At 47.5% G+C, this 14,822-nt stretch overlaps 1 protein-coding gene across 4 annotated transcripts in view; it reads left to right on the top strand.

Annotated features, from left to right (window-relative positions):
• The window catches only part of LCMT2 (leucine carboxyl methyltransferase 2), a 164,290-nt gene that overhangs the window by 99,337 nt on the left and 50,131 nt on the right, over positions 1 to 14,822 (top strand). For all 4 annotated transcript variants that reach the window (XM_069640559.1, XM_069640562.1, XM_069640560.1 and 1 more), the window contains exons 9-12: positions 1,332 to 1,583; positions 3,519 to 3,740; positions 5,979 to 6,076; positions 13,368 to 13,555. In XM_069640559.1, coding sequence (XP_069496660.1) covers positions 1,332 to 1,583; positions 3,519 to 3,740; positions 5,979 to 6,076; positions 13,368 to 13,555 — 760 coding nt within the window. The remainder of the gene's footprint in view (positions 1 to 1,331; positions 1,584 to 3,518; positions 3,741 to 5,978; positions 6,077 to 13,367; positions 13,556 to 14,822) is intronic.

Here is a 14,822-nt window from a genome sequence, read left to right as displayed (position 1 = left end):
GGGTCCCAGGCCTGGGGACGTCAGCTCCAGCCAATCACAGTTTAGCACTCTGTGTGCGTAGCAACGGGCAAGAACTAATGGTGAGTCCCCTACTCTGCAACAACGTATTCGTTAGTAAATGGGGGGGGGGGAGAGACAGACCTTCCACCTGACATGCAAGAGCCAGTAGAATAACATGTATATGTGCCCATGTAGGTTATCGTGCTCCTGACAGCCAAGCCCACACTTCGATATGTTTTTGGAGAACGGCCCAAGTAATCACGGAGTAGTGACGTCTTTCTTGAACAAAACTGGCCAGTGCGCCATTTACTGGGTGACATGATGGAATCTTTCTGAGTTCTTGTATCGATCCCTGTTAGTTTTGGTTGTAATAAACCGCAGTTTGGACTTGCCGTGTGACTGGGTCCTCCGTTTATTCTGGGGAGGGAGTTGGGCCCTCTTTGTCCACGGACACCCAGCCTCATCACTCTGCATACCTGGGTAGGTCCTCACCTGGCACAGTGTTACTGTGGGCACAGCAGAAGGAGCAAAATGTGGACTAAACAATGTCTGGATAGTGTTCCTAGTACAGCTCTGATGTCCATCTTTGCTCTTTTCCACTGGGACTCCCCATCTGATAGAATTGTCCTTTAGTATCTGGTTCATCAGGGGCTGGACATGTCTATTGAACGCCTGTACCTTGTATATTGTCGGTGGTCCCTGGTTCCCTCTGCCCTGCTTCCATTTACGGGGTACAGAGACATCAGAAACTTTGAGGTAAGGAAACTGTCTGTAGTTGCCTATTCACTCTTGCCACAGACAATTGAGCACTTTTGGATCTTGCCACCATGTCAAACCTGGGGTCCACAATTTGGAAATGACTGCCATCAGTGAACATGGCCTCAGAGCCACACAGGCCAGCATCTGAATATGGTGTTTAGGTCTTGGTTGCTCCATACAGTCCTTTCCTCTTTGTGTAACCCTCAAACAGGATTACAAACGTTTCACTGTGAGGGGTCTCCTCTCATATGAAACTGGTCTTTTTGACCTCAAGTGTGGGATGTGAGTCATGACTATATTTTCTGTGGGTCCTCTGGCATGTGTCCCGATGTTTGAGGGGGGTTGGGGGGAGTTTGAGTTATTCCTACCTCCTTGGTAGCAAGCCCCTGGCAGCTGTTACCGCTCGTATCTGTGCTTTTGAATCTCTGTTGCATTGACTGCTGTGATCTCTCCATCTGTCTCATTCTCTTTCTCTCTTTGTCTAGCTGTCTCTCCCCCACTTTCTCTCTTGCTCGCTGCCTGGGATGATGATTTATCGCGGCTCCAAGCCTTAAATTGTCTTTTTTTTTCAGGGTTCGCTGTTTACGGCACCCCCGAGATATCCGGCACCGTCCCGGCCATAGTGTGCTCTACTGACTCACCCTCCACTGGACTCAGGAGATTTGGCCATTGCTCGGCTCTCGTCACTAAAGAAGTGGTTCTCAGCACTGGAGGATTTGGGGAGAAATGTGGCCATCATCAACGCCTCCGGGACATTAACATCCTTGTCAGACGGGAACAGGAATGGGTGACCGACTGCCAGCGAGGGAGCGATGCACAATGGGGTGAGGAGAAATTGAATTGTATGCTAGTTACTCTACATATCATTTGTATATATTTATTTGGAACTTATATAGCGCCTTAATCCAAAGCGCTGTACATAGAAATAATATAAAAAGCGGTACAATAGTAGGCAATGAAAAATTGACAAGTGAACCCTGAGATCAACCCTGCTGGATCAGATGAGATTTCAACGATTTGCGAAACAAGGAATAAAAGGGTGATCGGAGCATAGAGCAAGAGGAAGAGCATTCCAGTGCATTCAAACAAGGTGAGCGAATGTGCAAAAGCTTGACTGGGCACAGGTAGGGGCTGGTACTATAAGACGAAACTGAGAGCTAGAGCGAAGAGAGCGTCGAAGGGGGGGTGTATAGAATAGGACACACGAGGAGAGGCAATCCGCGGAAAGACCGTAGAGAGATTTAAAGACCAGGGATAGAAAGTTGACTTTGATTTGTGCATTGAAGTAAAGCCAACCAAGAGTGGTAAGAGCAGAGGAAATGGTCGCGTGAAGTCAAACAGAAAAGTAGGGGAATAGAGGCATTGAAAACAGATTTTATACAAGCAAGTTGAGAGGTTGGGAGGCCGAAAAGTGTAGTGGACCAGTACAAGAGATGTGAAAAAATGAAGAGATCAGTAGCTTAGTTGCATCAAGAGAGCGAACTTTGCAAATATTGAATAGATGATAGAGGCAGGCACGAGAAGAAATTGAAATGTGTTTAAATGAAAGAGCAGAGTCAAAGTAGAGCCCCAGATTTCAGGCAGTAGATACAATGGAGTTGAGCAGGGGGAAATGATATAAATGAGGGAATGATAGGGGAGGGGATAGTAGTAGAAGGGGAAAAAGAACACTTCCGTTTTTGTAGTGTTAAGTGTGAGATAGTGGGAAGACATGAGGACAGCTGAGTATGTATGTCGGTAGAGAAGGAATTTAAAGAAAGGAAGAGTTGGGTGTCATCAGCATAGAAGTGATGGGATAGGCCATTAGAAGAAATCACTTAACTAGAGGAGAAGTATAGGGAGAAAAGGTCCCAGAACCGATCCTTGTGGGACACCATAGGCAAGAGGATGGGGGGACCAACGTTGTCCCACCCAGAGAATGTCTGTTGGGGCAAATAAGATTTGAACCAGGAAAGAACAGAGCCAGAAAGACCAAAGGATGAAAGAGAAGCTAGCAAGATTGAGTGATCGACAGTGTCAAAGGCAGCCAAAAGGTCTAGTAGAATAAGAATGGAAGAGTGCTTAGAGTGACGTTTCACATGTAAAGAGGTTAGGACTGACACAAGAGCGGTTTCCGTTAAGTGCATAGGACGGAAACCAGATTGAAAGCGATGGAGAATTGTTACTAGACGCAAATGAGGAAGCTTGTAAATAGACAAGATGTTGAAGTAGTTTAGAGGGATAGGGAAGAAGAGAAATTGGACAAAAGTTAGTAACAAGAGAGGGGTCAGCAGAAGGTTTCTTTAGAAAAGGAATGATGGAAGCTTGTTTGAAGGAAGAGGGGAACATTGAGGTTAGGAGACAAATATTAAAGAAGTATGTGAGATAAGATTTGAGAGAGGGATGTACCTTGGAGATGAGAACAGATGGAATGGGGTCAGTTGGCGCAGAAGTAGGATGAGCACGGGTCATCAGAAGAGGGATGTCGTTGTCTTTGATCGATCGTTTCTGGATTTACGTTTGCAATGTGTAGATGGAGTTGCTGAATTGTTTAGCAACGTTCCAATGCTGTATTGGTCCAATGCCAACATGGGAGCTGCACATCATGGGATGAAGTCAAGAAAGCATGCACCTATATAACGAGGAATATAATTCAAGGGCAAATGTACCACTGGGTTGTCTTCTTGGCACTGTTGGGCTTGTGTGTTTTATTTAATGGTTAGCCATAGCACTTCTTGGATATGGGGGCATCACTGTGTTGCTCTGTTTTTCTCCTTTAGATGGTCGTCTGTTCCACACCATGACATGGCTGCCCGATCCCAAATGCGCTCTGGTGGTGGGAGGGAGAATGTCTCCTATGCATCCCTGCTCTGAGATCCTGTGTTTGACCTGGGAGGACTCTCCTGACAAGGAAGCGTGCCAGGTGGGCACTGTAGCCACGTGCCCTGAAGATGCTCCACTTCCACGCTGGCGTCACTCTGCCACAGAGGTGGTCTTTCGTGGTGAGTCTCACTTTACAGTGATGGCAGGTTACATCGGACACGCCCTCATCTGACTTGTCCGGCATGTACCGAGGATATGGGCGGGTGGATCTGTAGGTGTATTGTTTTATATACAATCCTCTGCCTATCCTGTGGCAGCCTGAGAGTGTTTGTGTTCTGTATTTCTCTCTACCTTTTTGTAGAGCCGTCAGCCGTAAGCCAATGCTCTAATGTTTGGAGCTCTGACATGAGAAGGGAGTGAACTTAGTTCTGAATGAACAATGAGGCCTAAATGGGTGATGGGATGGACAGAATGGTGGGTGCTACAGTGGTGCTATCTGGGTACTTGCTTATTATCAGGGGGGAAGATTTCAAGTTGCAAGCTACTAGCCAGGAACAAAGTCTGTGGCCCCCACTTGTTTACACACACACAGCACACCTTCTCTTACCCGCCAAGAGTCTGTTATCACTCATCAATGACAAGTGGTGAGTGCACATTTTGAGGCCTGTTTACTTATAAACTAATGGGATTACCTGACCTTGTAAGAAGATGAGGGGAAATCATAATTCAACTGAAACCTGGCTCCAGGGTCATCTATGTATGCACCTGTTATTGACACTGTCCACTCCAGCACTTTACTTCCTCTCATATAAATGAAGCAAGTTCTTCAGAAGTCGCCTGCAAGAGGTGCAGACTGCACCCCCCTCTGCCCTTCACCTCAAGCCCGAGACCTACACCATCAACTGCACGTAGTAGCAGCGTGCTTGCGGAGAAGAGTTAGGTTATGTACTATTCGGACATTTCCATTGTCTTCTCCTGCACTTCACTTTCTCTCACATACATGAAGAAGGGTCTCCTGAGGTCTCCTGCAAGAGGTGCAGACTATACCTCTCCCCTTCACCTCATGCACCAGACGTAAGCCAACATCTGCATGCTGTAGCAACGTGCTTGAGTTCAAGAGATGGGTTGTATAGGATTCTGACCTGTGCCACTATTTGCTACCTACCTCGCGCCCACAGTAATAGATTCCTACTTGTGTTCTGTTAGCATGTGCACAGTGAGCTGTTGTCTGCTACGGTCTCCATCAGAGCTCCTCGTCCTGGATGCCTCCGTAGCTCGCTCACAGGATTGAGGATTACATTTGAATAATTTTTCCTCTGGACTAATCTGCCATTGCCCATTCTCCACCACATTCCATTTTCCTTTAAACTAATTCCTTCCCACACTTATTGTCCTTGTTTGGTCTCCCCCACTTCCCTCCCAGTGTTACTCCTGTAGTGTTTTCAGCAGTGCCCTCATCTGCCACCTTTCTGTGCATAGGACCCTTCTATTCCATCTTTCGCTTATAATTCACAATCCTGCCCTTTTGCTTATCGTGGCACCAGTCACGCACCACTTCTTCACCTCATGCTTAGCATGCAGGCAATTACTACTCTCAAATACCACACTCCACTTGTCCCAGGTTGCGTGAGCTGTTGTTCTATCAACTTGCCAGGCTTACTATCTTGTTGTGCGCTTGTAATGCCTTTCGATAGTGTGATCATGTGATCCCAGGGCCCTTTTCCAGAGAAAGCAGGATTCACACATTGATTCAGGGCAAGAAAGTTAAAAATAAATCTGAATTGAAGGAAAAGAAGAAAGGATGACTTATGAAAGGGATGGAAAGCAGGATAAGCACAGATGTGAGCGTAGGAAAGGAAGAAAGGATAACTTATGAAAGGGATGGAAAGCAGGATAAGCACAGATGTGAGCGTAGGAAAGGAAGAAAGGATAACTTATGAAAGGGATGGAAAGCAGGATAAGCACAGATGTGAGCGTAGGAAAGGAAGAAAGGATAACTTATGAAAGGGATGGAAAGCAGGATAAGCACAGATTTGAGCGTAGGAAAGGAAGAACGGATAATTTATGAAAGGGATTGAAAGCAGGATAAGCACAGATTTGAGCGTAGGATAAAGAACACCTTGGTCACATAAGGCCACAGACATTGCCATTGGTTAGGACATAGGAGAAAACAGAGAAAATGTTTGCGCAAACAACAAATCTGTACTGCAGGTAGGGTCTAGGGAAGGCTGTACCAGGGAGCATTGCCCATGTGGCTGACTTCTCTGTGACAGCACAGCCAAGGTTTCTGTCCTCTATCCTGACTGCTCTAATGATAGATTGCATCATTGCAAAGTCTCTTTCATATAGTATGTAAGGCAACTCATTACTGTTCCTACATTTCATGAGGAAGTGTCATTGTTCTGCTTTGCTTTTAGGTGATAGCTACATATTTATCCATGGCGGTCGATCTGTCTTGAATCCAGCGCTTGATGACTGGCATTTTCTGCACCCAAAAGAGCTGCGCTGGGTTAAGGTATGTGCATTAGTTGGCTTGCATGCACAGGAAAGGCAAAGAGCTGCGCTGGGTTAAGGTATGTGCATTAGTATGGCTCACATGCTCAAGACACAGGAAATGCAAAGAGCTGTGCTGGATAAAGTTGTGTGCATTAGTCTGGCTCACACGCTATAGACAAAGGAAAGGTAAAGAGCTGCATCAGATTAAGGTATGTGCATTAGTCTGGCTTGCATGCTCAAGACACAGGAAAGGCAAGGAGCTGCGCTGGGTCAAGGTATGTGCATTAGTATGGCTCACATGCTCAAGACCCAGGAAAGGCAAGGAGCTGCGCTGGGTCAAAGTATGTGCATTAGTATGGCTCACATGCTCAAGACACAGGAAATGCAAAGAGCTGTGCTGGATAAAGTTGTGTGCATTAGTATGGCTCGCATGCTCAAGTCACAGGAAATGCAAAGAGCAGCGCTGGGTTAAGGTATGTGCATTAGTCTGGCTTGCGTTCTCTAGACGCAGGAAAGGCAAAGAGCTGCGCTGGGTTAAGGTATGTGCATTAGTCTGGCTTGCGTTCTCTAGACACAGGAAAGGCAAAGAGCTGCGCTGGGTTAAGGTATGTGCATTAGTCTGGCTTGCGTTCTCTAGACACAGGAAAGGCAAAGAGCTGCGCTGGGTTAAGGTATGTGCATTAGTCTGGCTTGCATTCTCTAGACACAGGAAAGGCAAAGAGCTGCGCTGGGTTAAGATATGTGCATTAGGCTTCACTCGCTGAGTACTGCTGAATGCTATTCTGAATAGGGTTATCCTTTGGTTTGTATACCATAAGTATTGTGTTGGTTTGTATAATTGTGTTTATGCCTTATGTCCATGTTAGGGAGAAGTCTCAAAAATGTGCTAATTCCCTCCACCTTAGAGAGCCCCAGCAACTTTGCTGGATTTTGAGGACTTTATTTTTTTAACCTGGAGAGAGTGAGACCCTTTTTCCCACTCTCTCATGTATTTTAATGTGATTTTGAACGCTGTTTCTTTTGGTTATGGAGTCTGACAAACTCCATATGCATCATCTTTTACATTGTATCACATAGCACCATCAGTCCAGTGATGCAGGGAAGTCTTTCAGATTTCCCAAAGGTTTAAATATCTTCTCTGGGATAAACTGTTTCCCAGAGCAGTGAAGTGAAATTGACTTTACTTACCATTGTAACTTTCTACACCCAGCACACACTATCTTACAATAGGGTGCAGGAGGGGTTACCTAGTATCCCCTTTGTCTAGCTTCTTATGTAACATCTTATGTTACCCTTTTCTCACTGAATGGCTGGTGGCAGTGGTTTCGTCTGAACTACCATGGTGTGTATTTACCGCAGGCTGCCTTCGCAGCTACAGTAAAGCCCCCACGGGAGACATCTTTGTCAAAATGGCCTCTGGTCTTCTTTTTTCACCATTTCTTTGTGGAAAGGTCCTTCTTGAGATTTTCTATATGCGCCAAAACAGGTTTGGTCTCTTTGTTAATTTCGCCTTTGACGGGCTTCTGGAGTGAAACCCACCTCTGGCTCCAGAGTGTCTGGGGTAGGCAGGAAGTGAGGGAGGTGCCCGAAACTCCCTATGCTTGGTCTCCTAGGAGACCCAAATGCACTCTGTGATGAGTGGCTGGCTGACTGTCCGGCAAGGACAGCCACCCTGCTGGATGATTGACAGCTAGGCTGGAATGAATGGGATAGAACTGAATAAAAGGCAAGGCTTTTGGGCTTGGAGGGCAGAGTCGACCACTGGACGAAGGAACCGAATAAGAACTTGAAGAGGACGCCTGCTGCAACTCCTGGATCGTTGGTTTGCCCAGTGAAGCCCTGCTGCAATGCCGAAACGCCAAGTTCGCATCGACAGAGAAGGCCCTGCAAGGACGACTTTTCCTCTTGAGTTGGTGGGACCAGTCAACTCCAAAGTAAGCCACCTGGACATCCATCACGGAGCTGGTTGAATTTCCACAGAGTTGCTGCTGGAAACCGTTTAGCCAAGAAGAGGAACACCAGATTGTGTGCATTGCTTTTAAGCTAGCCTAGAGTTTTTGGAAGATCATCCGGACTCCCAAGAAGCAGGACTGTCCGAGCCCCCCTCAAGAGTGCGGGACCCCAGAAGCAAGGAAAGTCCATCTCGACAGCCAGGAACCGCAGTGTTGCTATTTGCGGTAGACGCGAGGAGCTGAAACACTGAGCAGCCACTAAAAGTGAAGTTTGCCAGTTGCGAGTTTTGACTGTCCCAGTGCATTGCAGGAGTCCCCCGGTGTCCTCCCTCTTGTCCCCACGACCGAGTCCCAAGAACAGCGAGATCTGCAGAGCTGCACAGGAACAGAGTTTGTCAGCTGCATCTTTACTGCACAGTTTTGGTAGCGTGTTGAGCATTCAGGCTTATCTGAAGAGGGGAAATGTAAGCTGTAGTGGAGTGACACAAAGATTCAGTTACAGGTATTCCAGTAAACTCTTACACTCAAGGTCTCTTGCATAAACAATGAATAATGTATTTATCAGTCAGTTAGTTAAGCCTTCTTCAGAAGGGAGCAATAGAATAGTACACACACATACACTTCAATACTGTACACTCTGAGTTTCTAAATCAGTAAAGACCTTTTTGGGATGGTGTTAAGGAAAATTCTCAAAAATGTATCACAGCAAATGAAAGAGACCGAGGAGAGACTCGTGCAGTTTTTAACAGGTCATACGGTAATGCATTTACTCTGCAAACGCATATAGAAAAGTCACTTAAAGGGAGGAAAATAAGTGGTTAGTGCAACATGAGCTTAGTTCAAGGTTCTAGAGACAATTTCTTCGCCTGGCAAGGCTTATAAGTCCAAAAACACAACCCTAAAGGCAGTTCAGAGAGGGCTTGAAGTCTTGATAAACAGCGAATTATGAAGAGTTCCTGCGGCTTTCTTCCCGTGTCTAACGTTATTGAAGCAGCAAGTTTGCAACTAACAAAGGAGACCTAAAAATGGAGTCGAGAAGGGGACACAAGCAGCGGGCTGCGTGTCAGAGGTAATGGGGGGGTTGCCCTGTACAACTCTACGTGCACTCCAACTCTCTGGAGCGACTTCTTGGTCTCAAGTAAGCAATAGTTTTTTTCCCCTACAGTACCTTTGGTTTGAAGAAAGTGTTTGTGTTGGCTCCTCCACGATGTGGCAGCTCTGGAACTCGACCTCAGATTCCTTGGTCTGGTGACAAAAGGCAGGACAATGGATGGTGTCTCTCAGCAGCAGCCTCGAGGGAGGACCTGTAGCACCACTTTCAGCAACTTCTTGGTTCACACTGCGCTTTTGCCGCCTTTTCAGCAGCACCAACAAAGGACACAGATCCTGCAGTCCCACACTCTGGTGAGGGGTCTGGGCAAGTTTGACTGGATCTCTGGAGTGTCCTTATGGGCTCAGCAGATTTGGACGGATTCGGCCCTTCCATGACAATGCACTCGAAATGGGCAACAGGTCTCCTGGTATTGGGGTTCCGCAGCTCTGGAAGCTCCTAGTACCTCGAGAGATAGCTTGTTTCAAAGTTCGTCTTGCGACTGGTTGTTCCCACCAGCCAAAGGGATGGAGCTGTCTTCTTTGGAGCTCCTCTGTCGCATAGAAAACGGGGTCAGGACAGCAGTGGTTGCTTCACGGTCTTGCAAAGGGTCTGCAGGCGTCTCTGGTTGTCATCTTCGGTTACTTCTGTTTTCTGTGGTGGACTTGCTTTACTCCCCAGAAGCCTCCTCTTTTATACAGTTCCAGCACGCACTCCTCTGCAATCTCTCTCAGCATCTTACAAAGGGGCATTTCGCTGCCCAATCAGGACAGCCAGTTCCTGTGGGAACTGGACCTATTCATCACTCTGGCAGACAAAGGACAGGGGGGGTGGAAGACTCCTACCCCACTTCCTGCCTGCCCAGAAGCACTGGAGCCTAGGGGGGGGGATACCTACTGAATCCCGCCAAAGGCAAAACACACACACAGACCTCCCCCTACCAGAATGGTAGAAAAAGGGCTAACAAAGAACAATCACACTAGTAATGGTGAAAAAAGAAGAGGCCGCAAGTTGGTACTTGGTCGTCCCTATTGTGCAATACTGAGGCTATTGACACAGCCTGCAGTATATAAAATACACAACAGTTGGTAGAACACGTCCACTGCCACCAGCCATAACTAGGTGATTGTCTATGTGGCTAAAAAGTCACAGGAGTGGAGAGAGAGGGGATACAAAGTATCCCTTTGGCACTCCACTGAAGGTGGGTGTGCCAAACTCTGACTATAGAGGTTTGAGAGCGATACTAAGTATCTTTCTAGCCTTAGTTACTTAAAGATGCATAAAAATAATCTTAAAAGAGGATGTTGGGGGTCCCCAGCAACACTGCCCATAAGGAGCTGTGTGCTGCAGTAGTAAAACACAGATCCCTTTAAGAGCTATGGAGAGCACAGACTCCACAGTACAGGTAGTTTACAAAGAGTAGAGTTCCAAACGACAGAGCTCATTGTTGGGGAGAATTCTCATAAATGTGCTAATTCCTCCCCCCTTAGAGCCCTCCAGCTCTTTTGCTAAACTTTGGGACTTTGAACTTTTTTTTTATAACAACGTTATTTATTTCGGTTACAGCGTTATCTATGCATTACATTAGATATTTTGACTCCCTTTATAGTTGATGTGCATGCAGCTTGTCCTTTACCCCCTCCCTGTGGTCCCTCCTCTGCCACCTCTTTTATTCTGTGGTGCTCTGATGGGTTGGAGACCCATCAGGGCTTTGGGGGCCAGAAAGTTCGATACCAGGCGGGATTGAATTAACGCCGGGAATCGGGAGTGGTAGTCCAATACTGGGGTCCAGCAGTCGGTGAAGAGGTGGAGAGACCCCTCCTTCGCTGCTGTGACTTTCTCCACCACCAGGATCTCCCAGACATATCCACCAGAGGACCAAAAGAGGATGACCCGGAGCTTCCACCTACGAGCCACTGTAATCTTAGCTGCTAGCAGTAGGTGTGTGAGCAGTTTGGCAGATCGGCCCGCTCTGGGATAGCAGTCCGGGTCTGCCACCCCGAGAAGGACCACCTCCGGGTCCAACGGCAGTTTGCGTTGGGTCATGTCTTCCGTACTATACAGGACCTCCCTCCAGAAGGTCTGTACTGTCGGGCATCCCCACCACATGTGGAAAAAGGATACCCTCTCGCCGCAGCGTCTCCAGCAGCTCGGGTCAATGTCAGCGTTGCAATGATGCAGGCGGACTGGGGAGGGACTTTGAACTTTTTAATTCTAATTGTTTTCTGTGTTTTTCTTTGATTATGGAGTCTATCCAACTCCATAGGCATCATCTTTTCATGTGTGTTACACAGCACCGTCAGTGCAGTGACACAGGGAAGCCCTTTAGGCTGTCCCAAGGTTTAAATACCTTCTCTGGCATAAACTACTGTTTCCGAGAGAAAGTGAAGTGAAATTGACTTTACTAGTCTTTTTAAATTCCTAGACCCAACACACCCTATCTTACAATAGAGTGCTGGAGGGGTTACTTAGTATCCCCTGTGTCTAGATACTCATGTAGCAGTCAAATGCTACCCTTTCCTCTCGAAATGGCTGGTGGCTGTGGTTTTACAACATACTACCATGATTTTTCCAGACCGCGAACACGGGTAGCATTAAATCGCAGGAGCCATGTTTTTCAAGATGGCGTCTGAGCCCCCTTTGTTTAAACAGGCCTCGGCCTTCTTTTTTCACCATTTCTTTTTGGAAAGACCCTTCTAGAGTTCGTCTCTGCGCGCCAAACCAGGTTTGGTCCCTTTGTTCCTTCGCCTTTTGGCGGGCTTCAGGAGTGAAGACTGCCTCTGGTGCCAGAGTGTCTGGGGTGGGCAGGAAGTGAGGGAGGTGCCTGAAACTCCCTGTGCTTAGTCTCCTAGAGACCCAAATGCCCTCTGGCGTGATTGGCTGGCTTATTGTCCGGCAAGGACAGTCACCCTGCTGGGTGAGTGACGGCTAAGCTGGAATGAATTGGAGAGAACTGAATAAAAGGCGAGTCTCTTGGCTTGGAAGGCAGATTCGACCACTGGAATGAAGGAACTGAAGACGAGCTTGAAGAGAACAGCTGATGCAACTCCTGGACCGTTGGTTTGCCCGGTGAAGCCCTGTTGCAGGTCCGAATCACCATGTCCATCTCAACAGAGAAGCCCCCTCAAGGACGACTTCTTCCTTTGAGTTGGTGGGACCAATCGGCTCAACACTAGGCCACCTGGATACCAATCTCAGAGCCGGTTGTATTTTCCTCAGAGTGCTGCAGGAAACCGAATAATCCGGGAGAGGGACATCAGTTTGTGTGCTTGACTACAGCTACCTGAATTGAAGATTTGCCAGTTGCCAGCTTTTTGACCAGTCCCAGTGCAGTGCCGTAGTCCCCTGACGTCCTCCCTCTTGTCCCCTGGACTGAGGCTCAGGAACAGCGAGATCTGCAGGAACTGCCAGGAACAGACGTCTTCAGCTGCATCTTTTTCTTCGTTTGTAAGGTACTGTGAAACGAGACTGAGCATACTTACCTCTTGTGGTGAAAGTGCTTTAAACTTTCCCAACTTGCAGGCCGAATCAGCTTGTGACCCAGCATATCATGCTTTCTTGTACGAACTACTTCGGAGAACTTTGGCAACAACTTTTCCGTTTAACTATCAGAACTGCTTTACGCTATACAAGACTTTAGCCCATTGACTTTGGCCTAACCTATTGCATTGAATCGACTCCTCTGGTGAACTCAAAACATTTGCACTGTCTAAGAATTATTGTGATGTTTTTATTAACGTAAGCCTTTTAGCTCCTACTTCAAAGTAGTTTAAATGTCTCAAACGTACAGTGTAAAGTACTGAAGTATATTTGTGTGTGATATATTCCCTCTTTTTAGTGAATGTTTTATAACTAACTGTGAAGTGTTTTACCAAGAAACCTTGACTGTAAGAGTCTATTTGACTACTCGTGATTGTAGACCTCTGTGTAACATCTTTACAGTTCACATTCCCTCTTGAGATAAGCCTGACTGCTCAGCAGTGCTACCAAAACTGTGTAGTGCAGACTTATACCAAAGGTTTGTTTGCTTACACCTGTAGTCCTAGTTGTGTGTAGTGATCCCAAAGGGTACTGCATACAAACTTCGCCTAACACTCATATGAATGAGTGGCAAAAGGGTCCACTCATTCAGGATTAAAAGAAAAGGTCCAGAAGTCCAGCAAAAAAGTGTGCGGGGGAGGGTTTACTGGGAGAGGGGGTGAAGCACAATAATGATAAATCCCCCTAACAACTGTCTTCTGTATTCATTGTCTTATGTTCCTTTCTAGATCCCTGTGGAAGGCCAGATTCCTGAGGGCAGACACTCGCACAGTGCCTGCAGCTGGGATGGAGGAGCGCTCCTCGCTGGAGGGTTGGGAGCAAAGGGGCTACCACTGAATTCTGTGCTCTTCCTAAAACCAACAGAGTCTGGCTTCATCTGGCAGATTATTGAAACCAACCCTCTCATCATCCCAAGGTAAGAATGTATGTAACATACACCCATGATCCTTCTCTCTATTGGTTGAACAAGGTTCAGTACATAAGATGGAGTGGCCTATCCTCATTAACGTTTCACAATTCTCAATCCCACCAGCATTCGAAAGCTGCTCGCGGAAGGAATGTCCACTGCTCTAAACATACACCATGTAACATAACGGAAGTTAATATTGTGTAACACAATTGCAATTACCAATATTCCAGAGACTTAATTGGAAAGATTCAATATTTGTGTGGTGCATTAGTCAGGCCCAGTGTGTGTGTGTGTCTGTGGAAAGTTTTGTGAGGTTAGTTCCAGTGTTTAAATCTATAGCGATGCCTCAGAAAACCTATTTCGAGGGGATTGGGTCCTCCGACGTATTCCATATCTATGACATGTAATCACCACAGCTGTGCTGCTTCGGAAACTTTTTTCCTGGCGTCTGCGTCCTGCGTCGATGACGTCGATGCGCCGTCGTCGAGGACCTCCTCCGACGTCATCCGATGTGATAAGTAGGACGCACGACGCCCGTTTTTTCTGCGAACGTGTTGCTTCGTGTTTCTCGGTTAAACGCCTCGACTCTTTGGATTTCTGTTCTTCTCGGTTCTTCGAACCTGTTCGTTTTGTGAAAATCCTTCGTGTGAAGATGTCTTCTACTTCGTCTTCGACCCCGCGTCCGGGCTTCAAGAAGTGCGGGGAGTGTGGGTCCAAGATGTCGGTGACGGACTCGCACGACGCCTGCCTCTGGTGCCTCGGGGAGGCCCACGACACGGTTGACTGTATCGACTGCCAGTCGCTCACGTCCAAAGCCTTACGTGAACGTAAGAAGAAGTTGTCGGTAGGTCGGGTGTCCAAGCCCCGGAAGTCGAAGTCTGCGGGGCTTTCGACGGATGATTCGAGGGGTGACTCTCCGCGTCATCGTCGGAAGTCTCGTGGGTCTCCTTCTAGGAGTCGGTCTCGCCACTCCTCAGCCTCTTCGAGGCATTCTCGGAAGCGCCGACACCGGTCGTCTTCCAGGTCCTCTTCGGAGGACTCCGCCCGGCACGTCGCTTACCCCACCAGCTGTGCGACGCCGGAGGAATGGGCTTCCTTTGGGAAGAAAATGCTGGCGATTCTTGAGTCGCAGGGTACTAAGCCGTCCGCGCCCCCGAGTGGTGTCGGCCGTGAGAGGTCGAGAGACACCGCTCGCAAGAGTGGTCGGCACGAGTCACGGGAGAGGTCCCGTTCAGACAAGGAGACTCGTTCTCGACGTACCCGTTCCAGGTCC

This window comes from Ambystoma mexicanum, chromosome 7q, assembly GCF_040938575.1.
Source record: "Ambystoma mexicanum isolate Mex_15411 chromosome 7q, UKY_AmexF1_1, whole genome shotgun sequence".
NCBI classification, from domain to species: domain Eukaryota; kingdom Metazoa; phylum Chordata; class Amphibia; order Caudata; family Ambystomatidae; genus Ambystoma; species Ambystoma mexicanum.
The sequence above is the reverse complement of the archived record's forward strand: the minus strand, read 5'-3'. Positions and strand labels throughout refer to the sequence as shown.